Here is a 14,204-nt window from a genome sequence, read left to right on the forward strand (position 1 = left end):
GCTGTCTGCTCGATGAGGCCAATTCTCCCTGGCTGCCACATGGCGAAGTATTTCCTTCCTGGAGGCGGTTCCTTTTGAAAAAGATGGTAACTCTCTCTGCCAGTGAAGAGCCAGGGTAAAGTTTTGGGAGGGGGAAATTCTCAGGCATGTGGCAAAAGGGATGAGATAAGAGAAGATGGAGAGAGAGAGGGGGCGGGGGAGGCTTGAGCAGCAGGTGGCCAGGTAACCCACCAGGAGCCAGGTCCCCAGGAACCTCTCCCCAGTTCCCAGGGAAGAAGAGGGCCAGCAGACCCCTTGGAGAATCAGGCTCAAGACAAACACAAAAGCACAGCAAGTTACCATCAGATGCAGTGGTATTTTGGTTGGTCCCTTGGCAGAAATTTTCTCCCACAGGCCCCTTCTAACGTAGCGCACAGTGGTGCCGGCGATCTGGTACTCCCCGGGGAGCTCGATCTTCCAGTCGCTGTTGATGGATCTCTTACTGGTGTCTTTCAGGGCTAGGAAGAAAAAGGGGACACCATGGGAACCAGGGGGAGTCAGTCTGGGTGTTCTGAGTGGTGGGGCAGAGGTCTCAGCCTCCGCCTCTACAGGGGAAGGGAGGAGGGTGGCGTGCAGTGATAGAAGGTGAGTTTTCTGTGTACCGGCAACAGAAGCCTGGCTCACAGGGGGCAAACAGCCCAAGGGCCGCAGGACCTGGAGAAACCTGAGAAAGAGCGGTTGCGATAGCGGCAGCTTCAAGTGTGGGCTGTCTCAGAATCCACCCACCCAGTGGGGGTGCGGGGAGGAGCGCCAGAGGGTGGAGACAAACACAGCACAATCACACGTTCCTAAACTCCCAGGGGAGAGGGTCTCCTGCCTGGTGGGTGAATTCTATCTTAACGTGCCCAAGCCTACCAAGAGGGACTTGCCGCTTTAGCAAAACGCATCAACTCATTTTACTGTTACCTACCTGGGGCTTCTTAAAGTCACAGCCCAGGGGCGCCTGGGTGGCTCAGTCGGGTAAGCGTCCGGCATCGGCTCAGATCATGAACTCACGGCGCGTGGGTCTGAGCCCCGTTTGGGGTTCTGTGCTGACAACTGGGAGCCTGGAGCCTGCTTCGGATTCTGTCTCTGTCTCTCTCTCTGCCCCTCCCCTGCTTGTGCACTCTCTCTCTCTCTCTCAAATATAAATTAAGAAAAAATAAAAAAAAAAAGAGTCGTAAAGTTACAGCTTAATCCGGCTTCTCTTAAGGATTTGATAGCCCTGCACTAGTGAAGTGGATGCCTCCTCAAGAAACCACCGTTACTCTTTTAAGTCTTTCCCAGTCGAGTCCGGGAACCCGGGCTGCCCACAGACAGGACGGCAGAGCTCCACCAGGGCTGTGAGACTAGGGCTCCGTGGGCTTCGGGTTCACTCTCTGCTGGCTCACACCTCCACCGGGTACAAAATGTGTTGGAAGAGACAAAACCAACAGTGTGCTGATCGGCCGGAGCAAAACTGCGGTTTTTCCACACAAGCCACATAGTGATGGTCTGAGGGCTGACGGTGACTCGTTAGTGTCTCCTCGCTTAGGTTTGGAGTCCTGTCGTTCTCATGAGGAGAGCACTCTGTGGTGAAAGCCTGTTTTTTTTTTTTTTGTTGTTGTTTAGGAAAGCAAAGAACTACTCTGGCGGTTAGGAGAAGGTGGCAAATGACAGTAGGTGACACCAAGTCTTATGCCGCCCAAAAAATGAAACTTCAGGGCACCCAGAGTTCAATGCCTCAGTCTCTGTAAATACAGCTGGAGCCCCCGATGCCCCCAATGGCTTGGGGACACTGCTCCGTCCACAATCAGTGAAATCACGTTCCACCCTGCTCCCTCTTCTCTGCTTACCGAGGCCAGAAATAAAACACTTGCATTTAATACCGATTTTGCATAATAAGAGTTGAAGCCAAAAAAGGGCTTCCTGTGAACCCGGAATCCGTGAGCTCCGGGCTGGGTTAGGATCTGGTTGGACCCGGTCCTGGCCAGGCCACAAGCACCTGGGAGACGCTGGGCCTCTGCTTCCTCATCTCCAAGACATGATGGTCCCAGCCCTCACTCCCGCCCAGCAAGGCTCTCCTGGCACACGCAGAGGACATGCATGCTCAGGACTCCTTGCTTATAGGAACTGCCAAGAGAAACTGAGAAAGAAACAGGGAGGGCCGCTTTCCAGCAGAGCAACTTCCAGTTGGGGTTTCATATCCAGGGTGGTTGTGCAGAGCGAGCGGTTGAGGATTACAGGACTCCAGGGAAGGCTTAGAAGAGAGAAGGCTCTACTTCTTGGAATCAAATGTTTCCCTTCAAGAAATTCTACCTGCTACTGACATTTCCTGGCTCCTAAAAGGAAGTGAGAGTATCGGGATACTCACAATTTCTGCTTCCTCAGCCACCACCTAAAGCCACCATTTAAGGGCCATGTGCTCTGATTTAGCCCCTCATGTACTTTTACCCATGTAACCTTCCCAACAACTCTCCAAGGTAAAGGATCATTTTGCTGTTTCCTCAGATGAGGAAATGGGGGCCCAGAGAGGTTAAGTTACCTGCCTAAAGTCACACAGCTATTACGAGTAGACACCTGAACCTAAACAGACCAAGCTCAGCACCCTTACCATTCTGGCTATATAAATCTCCATGTTCCTTAGGTTATAACCTCAGTCTAGAGTTTTAGGAAAAATGCCGAGATGGGCAAATGTCACCTTTGTTTTTAAAGAGGACAAATTCCAGCCTCGAAAGGGTACAGGGTCTCACATTCCATATACCCTCCTAAAAATCACTAACTTTGCAGATTTCCAAAGCTTCCAGTGAACGAACAGCCTCAAATGTGTTTGGTAATGTTAATTATTGGGGAATCTAGGTGAAGCCTGTATGGGTGTTCATTGTTCTAATTTCTCCATAGGTTTGGAAAATTGGTTCTTGCACATGCATATGAAAATTTGGTTTCAGAAATCAGTGCAGGCTGGTGGGATGTGGCAGACAGGCCAAAGGAGGGGCCAGAGTCTCAGAAAGAACTGTCTCCGAAAGAACAAGACTGGGAAGCATAGGGAGTGACCCACATATGCCCCCCCAACCCCTCCCCCCCCCTCAGCCCCTCACACTTTTCTGAGGGCCTCCTAGCAGGTGCTAAGCACACAGCTCCTGCCCTCAGCCAGCTCCCTGTATGGAAGGTGAGAGAATGGATGAACACAACACAGTTTCATAGACTCTGTGGCAGAGGTGAGTTCGGGGCCCCCATATGTGTGTGTGCGGGGGACAGGGACACGGGCAGATGGGGAAGACTGTCTGAAAGCAACGCAGAGGCAGGGAGAAGAAGTGGCCTGGGAGTGCCTGGTAGGCAAGGACTGGATGGCATGGATCCTGACCTGGGCGGCCATGACTGATGTTCCTGTGGTGGGCTGGTGGAGAGAGGAAGGCTCTGTGTGGAGTAGAGGGAGGCAAAGGCATTTTCTTTTTCCCTAGAAGTTTGGCTGAGCAAAGGAGGTGAGGTAAAGAGTGGCTCTAGAGGGTGGAGAAGGGGAGAGAAGTTTCAGTGTTCCTGTTATTGGGGTGGGGGATTTGAGCATGTCAAGACCCCCCCTCCCTGCCCCTCCCCCTCCCGCCCCGTAACTTGGGGTTAGAGGGATGAACAGAAAAGTTTCTTTAGAGCTACATGCTGACCACCAGCATGCTTGGGCCCATCTCAGAGAACCCACTGCCCACACAGACACCAGAGGCACTCTGGGGTGACTGTGCTCCTTGTCACGGCCTACCCACATGTGCCTGCTGACTCCCCCACTCAGTGCCCAGGGTTGGGGCCTTGGGTCTAAGACTTGGGGCCCTGACCTTCTTCTCAGGTTATGGCTGCTATGAATCGTGTGTTGTTGTCTGGCATTTATTTCTTCAAGTAACAACCTGGGGTTGCCTTTGGGGATATGTTCTTCCTCTAGCCATGCTGGGCAGACCCCAAACTCACCCCAGTTCCAGGCATGGACCCATCACCCAACCCTGGACAGTGAGAGTCAGTCCCAAGACTTCGTTCACTTTGGGAAGCAGCAGCCTTCTTACCACAGAATTGCCCAGAGACTCGATGTAAGTCTGGGTTACCAGTACATGGGAAGAGGCCCCCAGAATAAGGTCAACTGAGAGAGGACAGCAGTGCCCAGGGGAGAGAGAGAATATTTTCCCATGATATCATTTAAAGCTCCTGGATCCAGCTGTGCCTGAAGCTGATGCTCAGCAACTGAGAACTGGGTTTTGCTTTCACATTTGCTTTTTGGAGGTCAGTTAAAAAAAAAAAAAAACAAAAACAAAACACTAACCATGATAGGGGCAGAGCAGTTTGGGAAAGATTACTAGTGTGGACTCTTAGAAACCACGCTAGGATCCTTACTAGCATTAAGCTTAGTAGCCAGAGATTTAGAAGGTCTGACATTATCTATGCCTTAAACTGTCTCCCAGGCCTCTGCTCCTGTCTGACACTAATGTTCAGGATGAGGTGACTCTTTCTCACTCAGCCTTGTTTGTGCATTTCCCCGCCCTTTGTGGGAAGCACTTTAAAGTGACTTAGTGAATTATAAACTGAAAACTTGAAAGCTACCCGGCCTCCATGCCAGAAGTCAAACATCTGGGGGGTCAGGAGTGGGAAGGACTGGGAAAAGTGAGGGAGGGCACACCTGGAGATGATTATGAAACCATCTACAGAAACAGTGCGCAGAGGTGTAGGGGCCAGCCGGGGGAGCCCTGTTTCTGCTGGCAGAGGCACCCACTGTGGGTGAGATGCAGGGGACAGATGTCCAGCCAGCTGGGGCTTGGGGCTCATCAGCCTCCGATCACCAGAGGTTGTTCCTGTCAGAAAGGGGAGGTGCTGAGAGGGGTAGGTGGAGGAGACCTTGCAGGAGGTCCTCTGCTTTGGAGGAGTGGGTGTGGTCAAAGAATTGGGGGAAAGGAAGTGAGAGGGCAGGCTGTGGCTAGCAGGCTATGCCAGAACAAGGCCAGCAGCCGACTGGGGAAGAACACGTCAGTCGGTGGAACATTGGCAACCAGCCCCCTTAGGAAAGAAGCCGAGATCTAGAGTGCTTGTTGCTCCCATGGGGTCAATGCCCCCACCATGGAGGCTTTCAAGTAATCTGTGTGCCCTCAGTGAACGCAGACCTCCTCCAAGCCACATGCCGCTGCTAGGGCACCCCCATGAGCTCTGGAAGTGCCTGTCTTTGTTCTGGAGGGCCTGGTGTGGAGCTGCTGACTTGGTGAAGTCTCCCACTATCACAGCTTTGGGGGTGGGTGGGTGGGGCTCTCACGTCCCCAGAATGAATAAACTTTGCGTGTCCAAGCTCTGCTTGTGGCCACCTCCACGGGCGGCTGCAAGCTTCCAGGCACTGCAAACGTGGTTTCGCAACTGCCACTTGGCACCCCCATCCTCAGGACAGTTTGATCGTGATGACCATACTTTCTGAATTTTGCAGTGGGAGGAAAAACACAGAGTTAAAAGTAGGAGCTCAGCAATCCCAAGAAGCATGGAGATCGCCTCAAACCTACTGACTTCGGGTGAGTAATTTAGTCAGCAAGATTGAAAATTTGCAAGGTTTTTGCTGGGGTCCAGCGGTGACCCTGGAACTTCCTGCTGAAATCGGAATTTAGTACCTGAGATTCCTTCAAAAGGGAGGGACAGTAGCCTCAGAGAATCTCCGAACATCATGATCATTATCAGCAGTGAGTAAATAGGTTCCTTGTGCGTCCAATGAGAAAACCATGTCCTGGGGCCGTGTCAGCTCCAGCTCCAGACAGCGGTAACGCAGACCACCCCTGGCCCATCGCAGCAGCCTCTACCCTGAGCACGCTCCTTCACTCTGCAGGGCTTGCCAGAGCCCGCCAGGAGGAAGCACCAGGGCCCCCCCACCCCCCAAGTTGTTGCAGGAATACTTTCTAAGGCCTTGCACATAATGTGGCGTTCCTTTTCTTAAAGAAGGCCCCTGAGTTAAACAAGTTTTGGGCCCCACAAGTTCCTGTCCCTCTCAATCCTGAGGCATCGATGGGTATGGGCAAGGACACCCCTTGTCGTAGGCAGTTTGAGATTTTTAGGCCTAGAAACTCAACAGGGGCTACTGAAATGAAGACAGATGCTTTGACTTGACAGGCAAACGATGGAGTTCAGAACACAGGGAAATCCTGAGCGACCTAATGGGATCTGTGCTGTCTGAAGTTCGGATTCGCTGGGGAGCAAAGTTTCGCTTGCTGGTTCTGCCTGGGTCAGAGGCTGGATGTTTGAAGCCACCGTCTGAAATAGACCAGTGCCTGCTTTTGTGTATTTGGCTCAGGAGCCATTAGAAGCCTTTTGGCAGCTTTTGGAGAGACTTTTGCAGGGATGAGGATGAGCACGTGCTCTTTCTCGCTACCTGTGAAGAACGAAACCTCCTTAACGGCCTGGAACGTGAGGTCATGTGGCAAATGTCCATTTCCATCCCCGGGCCCTTCTTTTGCCCTGTGAACATCTACACATCGTCCCTGGACTTCACTGGGGAGCAAGTGGTGGTGGTGGGGGGAACAGGGACGTTCCTGATGGGAGGGCACAGCTCCTCCTTATAGCTGGCTGGAGGCAGGCACGAGAGGTCCAACCCCATCCCCATGCCCTCCTCTTGCATGGCGCTGTGCAGAAGCTGCTTCTTTTTTGTCCTTCTCCCTCTTGGATTCCACTGGAAGACTTGACCCACAGTCAACCTACTTCTAATCCTGGCATCCAGTCAGTTCCTTTTATTTCCACTCACAGTTCTGCCAGCTCTGTTCTTAGCTGTGGATGCAAACTGCAGAGGCATTTCCTGTTCCAGGTGGTTTTGAGCAGAAAGCCAGGCAGCGTGGGCTGAAGGTAGGTGGGGTGAAATTCTTCAGGAACTGCTCCCAGCAAATGTGAGAGTAATTCAAAGTTACACTGGGTTGACTTCCAAAGCACCCAGCCCCGAGTGGAAACAAGGCTTGTTTGAACTAACTTTAGAAACATAATGAGCATGGACCACCTTCGGATTTGCCCTTGCTCACACACCAGGCCCTGGAATCCTGGGATTAAAATGTATGAATAAGATAAGAAGACAAAAGCTGGCTTCCCCCTCTGCAGGAGGCCCGGTGCTTCTGGGGAAGTTGTCCTGAGACACTGAACCAATTTCCTTGGGCTGGAGGTTCGCTTCTTTGAAGTCCACATAAATAAGTCACAGCAATGGGCAGGTTTAACGCATGTTAGCCAGGGAAAAGTCGTTTCCCTCTATTGATCTCTGGCTGTAATGGAACACATCAGAGCAATTCCAGGAGGCTCTGTGGATTGCCACAGGCCCAGATGAAATGAGGACCTTTGGACAAGCTGCTGAACCCCTGGAGCCTCAGTTTCTTCCTCAGCGAAATAGGAAAAGAAATACTTTGCAGTACTTAATGCGGGCGGTTAGGGGTCAGGTCTACAGAGCCAAGCAGGGCTCAGTGACTGGGAACCACAAACGTCGATGCTCCTGTTACCTGCATGTGTGGCCCACAGGCTCTGGGAGCTGAGAGGAGCCAATAGGAGAGCTCGCCCCCCCCCCCCCCACCATGGGCAGCATCACTATTTACTTGGCCCTAAAGTGGGTTCCAGCAAAACATCTGTGTTTGCTACAGAAGTTGAACAATCTAAAGGATTCTGACATCCTCTGTCATTCTTAGGTTGCCACAGAAAAGCACAGATAACGTTCCTATTTTGGACAGAAACCTGGGGCTGGGACGTCTTGGAAGCCAGGACCGGAAGCCAAGGGACTCACCTGCAGGGGCACCTGCTGGCCAGCCAATAAGTTGACCTTGGAACTGTGCCAGCTCTGGGGATATTGAGATTATGATTTTTGAATAAGATAAGGGTCAAAGGCAATGTCTGCCTCCCAAAGACACCCGGTGACCCCAGGGGGTAGAAATGTCCTTTCCAGGTAGGCAACGGCTGATGAACCAGTCGGAAAGGGTAACATCTGGGAGTGACCCAAGGTGACAGATGCCAGTGAGGCTGACCCAATTTCCTCAGGTGGGAGGAAAGGGGCGGGGGTGGGCTCTTTGAGAATTTGGTAAAAAGGCCATAGCTCCAAGGAAGCTGCCAGAAGCAGCACAAGGCTGTTTTCGAAAGCATGTATAAGCACTGTTCCATCTGCGGCAACAGCTCAGACAGCTGCAATGAAGGGGGCCAGGCTAGACGGGGACAGCGTCCACACCAGGCAGGTGGAAAAACCACAGGGCTGATGGAGACGGATTTGAGTATGAACCTGTAAGGTTCCACCCCGGCTTAAGGAGCAGCGGTGGCCTCACGGAGGCAGAGTGGACAGCAGAAGAGAAATCTGAAGAGGAGGTGACAGGGTTGCCTGGGACACAGTAGGGGCCCCAGGCGGCTGCTTGCTGGTGAGCCCTGGTGTGGGCACTCAGGAATGAGAGCTCCTGTCCCTACTGCCGCCGTTCCCCAAAGCACATGTGTGAGGATTATCTGAGTGCCTGCAAAGTGTTTTCTTAAGTGACAGGACAGTGGTCTTCGTTGGAAACTTGCCTAAGAGAGGTTTGTTTTATGTCTGTCTAACGAGACTTGGAGTTTCTCAAGTAGAGACCATTTCAAAGAAAGACCTAGATCCTTCTGAAGCTGCAAAGGCAGGAATGTGGATAATGATATAATTAATAAAAAAATTAGCGATAAAAGCTGAACTAAAAGCATTTCATCAGGAGCTTCATTTGAGCCAAAACAACTTAATTCTTAAGTTTGAAGCCAGAGAGAGAGAGATCATGTCTTATAAATTCTTTTCAATCTCAAACGGCACCTTGCAACACAGACGGAGGAGATTATAATACGAGAAAGCCCAGGAGAAGGACCTGGGTAGGAGATCAGCCACCTCCAGTTTGAAATCCAACCTGAGACAGAACACAGGAAGGAGAAGGGCTGGCGGGAGGGCACGGGTCACAGCATGTCCCATCCCAGGGGACTAGCAGTAGAGGCAGGCTCTGAGCACCCTGCTGGTCCCCACAGCAGCATAAAGAGCACATCACTCTACTCTGGTGCTCAAGTACCAGGCAGACCTTTGAGAGGGCCAATGGAGAGGCTGGCAGCTAAGCTTAGGATACACTCAGAGGGACTTCTGTGCCCAAGGAGGTGTTCAGTTGAACAATTCTTCGTAGGCTTTAAAAAAAAATTTTTTTTTTAAACTATTTATTTTTGAGAGAGAGAGAGAGAGAGAGAGAGAGAGACAGAGACAGAGAGAGGGAGGGAGGGAGGGAGGGAGGGAGGAAGGGGCAGAGAGGGAGGGTGACACAGAATCCAGGCTCTGAGCTGTCAGCACAGAGCCCAATTCGGGGCTCGAGCTGTGAGATCATGAGCTGAGCCAAAGTCGGTCACCCAAACTGACTGAGCCACCCAGGAGCCCCTCTTCTTAGGCTTTAAGTATGGTTCTGTTGAAGGCAATGAGGAAAAATCTGGAATAGAAGCCAATCCTTCTGCAGACAGATGCAGGCATTTGTGCCTGAAGTCAATAGAGGTGGCTGTTAGGAATTTGGGGTACACAACACTCAGTGAAAACCAGGGTTCTTTTGTGCTTCCATTGGATTTAGGGCTATTACTCTTTTTTCCAGCTAAGAAATCATCCCCAGAGCCATCAACAGCCTCCAGGGGCTTCCTCCAAGCCAGGCAACGGGTCTATGCTGTGTAGGCTAAGGCTTCTCTGAGTTCTCTGGGGGTTACTTTGGGGGGCTTTCGCCACCCCAATTCCATCCTTCCTTCCTCTGTCATCTTCCATGACATATCCAAAGCTGGTGGTTCCTCCTGCTCTCCCCCACCCCATCTACTTTGGGGGTGGCTGCACTTTAGCCAAAGACGACAACATTGTGTGGAGTGCTCTGATTACTTCTGTCTTTATGTCTCAAATACCGGTGTAAAACCCGTGGCCTGGGAGAATGATGCTGGACCAAATAATCAGCCTGATCATGCAAACCTTAGAACATGAACCACGGATCAGAGCATTTTCATTTTACCCAGAAAACTGTGGGCAGGTTTATCCTCCACCACGCGGATCCTCCGAGCTCCAGCTGGAATGACAGCAGCTTCAATATAACCTGTAGTGACAGACAAGATACAGGTAAAGCACACCTCCACCCTCCATCAGAGGTCCACGTAGAACCACCCAGAAAGATCCACCCCTATGGTAACTTCAGAGCCTGTGGAATGGGATGGTCCAGCTCCGAGAAATCAAGTCAACCAACCAAGAGTTGTTCTTTGATGGCCAGCACCGCCCAGCTGCCCAAATTCCAGACAGCACCATTTGTATGTGTTAAGAGTTGAGCTGTCTCTCCCCCACTCCCATTCTTATGTTCAAGTCCTAACCCCCACTATCTCAGAATGTGACTTAATTTGGAAATTAGGCCCTTGCAGATGTAATTCGTTAAGATGAGATCGCACTGGAGTAGGGTGGGCACCTAATCTTATAAAAAGGGGAAACCCGGATGCAGACACGCACACAGAACTCCATGTAAACAGAGGTCAGAATGATGCATCTACAAGCCAAGGGACACTACAGATTGCCAGCAAACCACCAGAAGCTAGGAGAGAGGCACGAAGCAGATTCTTCCTTACAGCAATCCAAAGGAAGCAACCCTGCCCACAATTTGATCTTGGACTTCTAGCTTCTAGAGCCATGAGACAGTCAGTGAGGGTCTGTGATTTATGCTACTCAGTTTGTGGTACTTGGTTACAGCAGCCCTAGCAGACTAAGGCAGCCTAGAATCCTAGCAGACTAAGAGAGCCCCTCCAGGGAGCATGGACGCACAGAGCCCCCGGTCACTTCATCTGCTGGAGGTTCCTTTGGTCTTTGCCGGACTTTGAGCTTTTCCTGAATCTGTGGAATGATAGCGGAAGTTAAGCGACTCCCCCAGTGACAAAACCACTCCTTACCACACTGTGCCCCATTTCCTACTTCCATTGACCTTCAGGAATTTCTGCAACTCTCTCAGTGCATGCTTTTGTCTATTTCCTCGAGTATTTCCAGCTATAATGGGAGCCCTTCAGAGGCCAGAGGGCTTCCTCTGCCCATACTCTGACCCGACTTGTACCCAGACAGTGGGTGGATAATGATGATTCAGGGAGGAAATGGCTGAGGCTGCCAGGGAGGAGGTCAGCAACCAGCGGATGCCTGGTTTAACTGTGTCAATAAAGGAACCCAACACTATCGGTGAGATTCTGAAATGCAGGCTGGTAATCATTTTGTTATGATTTTCATTTGGGTTTGGACAAGGGTTATGCGTGTTTGCTTCAGCAATTTAGGTGATCATTCCAAATTAGATTATGAATCTTTCCACTGTGGTTCCTAAATGTGATCATCAGAATCAGCAAGGGAGCTTTAAAAATGAGAGATTTCTGAGCCCAGCTATGTAGAGATGGTGGAAATATCTATTTTTGAGGGGTCTATTTACTCCCTCATTTTCTCCCAGCAAAACTAGCTTCATTTTCGTTATAAAAATAGTACATGATAATTTAAACCACAAAAGGGGGGAAAAAACCCAAAATCAACCTGTACCACATTGCACTACAGAAATGACCCCTAAAAAGGTAATATTTTGGTGGCTAGCCTTTTCAGCATGTTAATGCACATAAAAATACATACATCATTTTACACGAATAGGATATTGTACGTAGTTTTAAAAGGTCAAGGACAACTTTAAGATCGAGTTTTGCTAGGCAATATGTGTCCAAGGTGCAAAATTCAAATTACAAAAGGATATGGTAGAAAGTATGTTTCTTTAATAAGATATATCCTGCACTTAGCTACCATTTCATTATTTACATATTATTACTATTTATAATAATTTGTCTATTTTGGCTTGGTTTCCATAAAGCTAATTGAAACATCCGCTCATATGGCAGTTTTATTTCTTCCTTTCTAATCGTTACGGTTTTAATTTCTTCTCCTTTCACCACCGTGACTGGAACTTACAAAATCACGTTGCATGCAACATGGGACTGTGCCATCCTTGCCTTATTCATGATGTTCACAGGAATGCCTCCAAAGTTGTCCCACTGAAAATGAGGTCTTCGTGATAATGTGATAGGTAACAATTATCAGGTTAAGGAAGTTCCCCCTTCGTCCTAGTTTGTTAAAAGCTTTTGTCACAAAGAGGTACTGGAGTGAATCAAGTTCTTTTTTGCCTGTACTGAGGTCATCATATTGTTGTTTTCCCCAAACAATCTGAAGACCTCAGGACAGTTGAACTGTAATCACACTGGTCACGGCTCACATGGCATGTGGGTCAGTATCTCAGCTTTGTCTTTCCTTCACCAACACATTTTACTTAATTGTTATTTCTTTTCCGTTCTGATGTTTTTCTGTAAATCTTTAGTTATAGTTACATTTCTATTATGTGATTTGTCAGCTGTAAGTGAAATATTTAAAAAAAAATTTTTTTTTTAACGTTTATTTATTTTTGAGACAGAGAGAGACAGAGCATGAACAGGGGAGGGTCAGAGAGAGGGAGACACAGAATCTGAAACAGGCTCCAGGCTCTGAGCTGTCAGCACAGAGCCCGACGTGGGGCTTGAACTCATGGACCGCGAGACCATGACCTGAGCCGAAGTCGGCCGCTTAACCGACTGAGCCACCCAGGCGCCCCTGTAAGTGAAATATTTTAATCCCTGGATATTAAAAGACGAGGAGGGGCTCCTGGGTGGCTCAGTCAGTTAAGCGTCTGACTTTGATTTTCTGCCCGGGTCATGATCTCATGGCTGTGAGATTGAGCCTGTGTCGGGCTCTGTGTTGACAGTAGATAGCCTGCTTGAGATTCTCTCTCTCCCCCCCCTCGCTCTCTGTCTGACTCTCCCCTGCTTGCGTGCATACATGTGTTGTCTCTCTCTCTCTCTCAAAAAAAGAGGAAGTCAGCATAGCTACACTGTGCTCCACTTTCTTACATCTTTTCAATTTTTACTGTATGAATCCTACACTGTATTAATTTATAACATTTATTTTTTGCTAAGATAATTCCTGCAGTTGTTTTAGTCTTAATCTTAAAAATTAATTTAATGTTCATTATGTGTCCCCTCTGCCACAATTTCTTCAGCAAATTCTTATGTCCCTCATGTTTGCACTCTTTGTGATGGGCTTGTGAGAATTATATTTTCTGAAATGTAATATAGTTAAAAATTATTGTTTGTTGTTTTTATACTTGAATGTCAGTTTCATAGCTATAAAATTATTGGCTCACACTTTTTTAAAAAAATTTTTTTAACGTTTATTTATTTTGGAGACAGAGAGAGAACATGAATGGGGGAGGGTCAGAGAGAGAGGGAGACACAGAATCCGAAACAGGCTCCAGGCTCTGAGCTGTCAGCACACAGCCCGATGCGGGACTCGAACTCACAGACTGAGAGATCATGACCTGAGCCGAAGTCGGACGCCTAACCGACTAAGCCACCCAGGCGTCCCTCTTGGCTCACACTTTCTCTGAGCTCACTGTAGGCGTTGTTCCATTGAATGTCAATGAGGAGAAGATTGAGGCCAATCTGATATTTTCTTTTCATTAGGTTACCTAAAATTGGGATTGAATGCCTACTAGAGTCTTATATTAAAAATCTGATATCTACTGGACTAGTCACCGTTTAGTATAATTTTTTCCCGGGACATGAAGGTATACTATTATTATACTTGTTTGGTTTTCTTTTTTCAGGGACACCAAATTAGGCTTGATTTTCTTTTTCTTCCATTGTGTTCATTTAATCTCTTACTCTTTTGATGCTTTTTTTCATTTGCATTTTGCTCGGCTCATTTTTCTCAATCTTGTCCTCCGTGCTTCTTCTTGTGTTCTCAGCAATATCAATTTCCTTGCTTCCACAGGGACTTGGTTTTTGTGATGGATTCATTTTCTTCCTTGACATGTTTCCTCAGCTCTGACAAGTCATGTTTTGTCTCCCTCTGCCACTTCACCATATCTTCATTGGGGTCTTATGTCCTAGTCATGAGTTCTTATTTTATTGAGGCTATTGTTTAATCAGTTTTTGGCATTTATAACAGTAACATTTGGTTGCAATTTTCATTTTCTCCTTGGTAACACTTTGCTGGTGGTTATTTTTTTTTAACCATTCATTTGTTCTCCTGCCCTTTATTCCTTTCTTATTGCAGTTATGGATACTGTTCTGATTCTCTTCCTAGATTACTAGTTTTTAAGTGACACAAGTTCTAACTGTATAAGCTGCTTGCAGTAGGCTTATACTGT

General features: G+C 48.7%; 1 protein-coding gene across 4 annotated transcripts in view; it reads right to left on the bottom strand.

Moving 5' to 3' along the window:
• The window catches only part of ADAMTS17 (ADAM metallopeptidase with thrombospondin type 1 motif 17), a 343,034-nt gene that overhangs the window by 76,868 nt on the left and 251,962 nt on the right, over positions 1 to 14,204 (bottom strand). For all 4 annotated transcript variants that reach the window (XM_060617804.3, XM_060617802.3, XM_060617803.3 and 1 more), the window contains 2 exons: positions 9,981 to 10,061; positions 340 to 497 (listed from right to left, as the gene is read on the bottom strand). In XM_060617804.3, coding sequence (XP_060473787.1) covers positions 340 to 497; positions 9,981 to 10,061 — 239 coding nt within the window. The remainder of the gene's footprint in view (positions 1 to 339; positions 498 to 9,980; positions 10,062 to 14,204) is intronic.

The sequence above is a fragment of the Panthera onca genome, chromosome B3, assembly GCF_046562875.1.
Source record: "Panthera onca isolate mPanOnc1 chromosome B3, mPanOnc1 haplotype 2, whole genome shotgun sequence".
NCBI classification, from domain to species: domain Eukaryota; kingdom Metazoa; phylum Chordata; class Mammalia; order Carnivora; family Felidae; genus Panthera; species Panthera onca.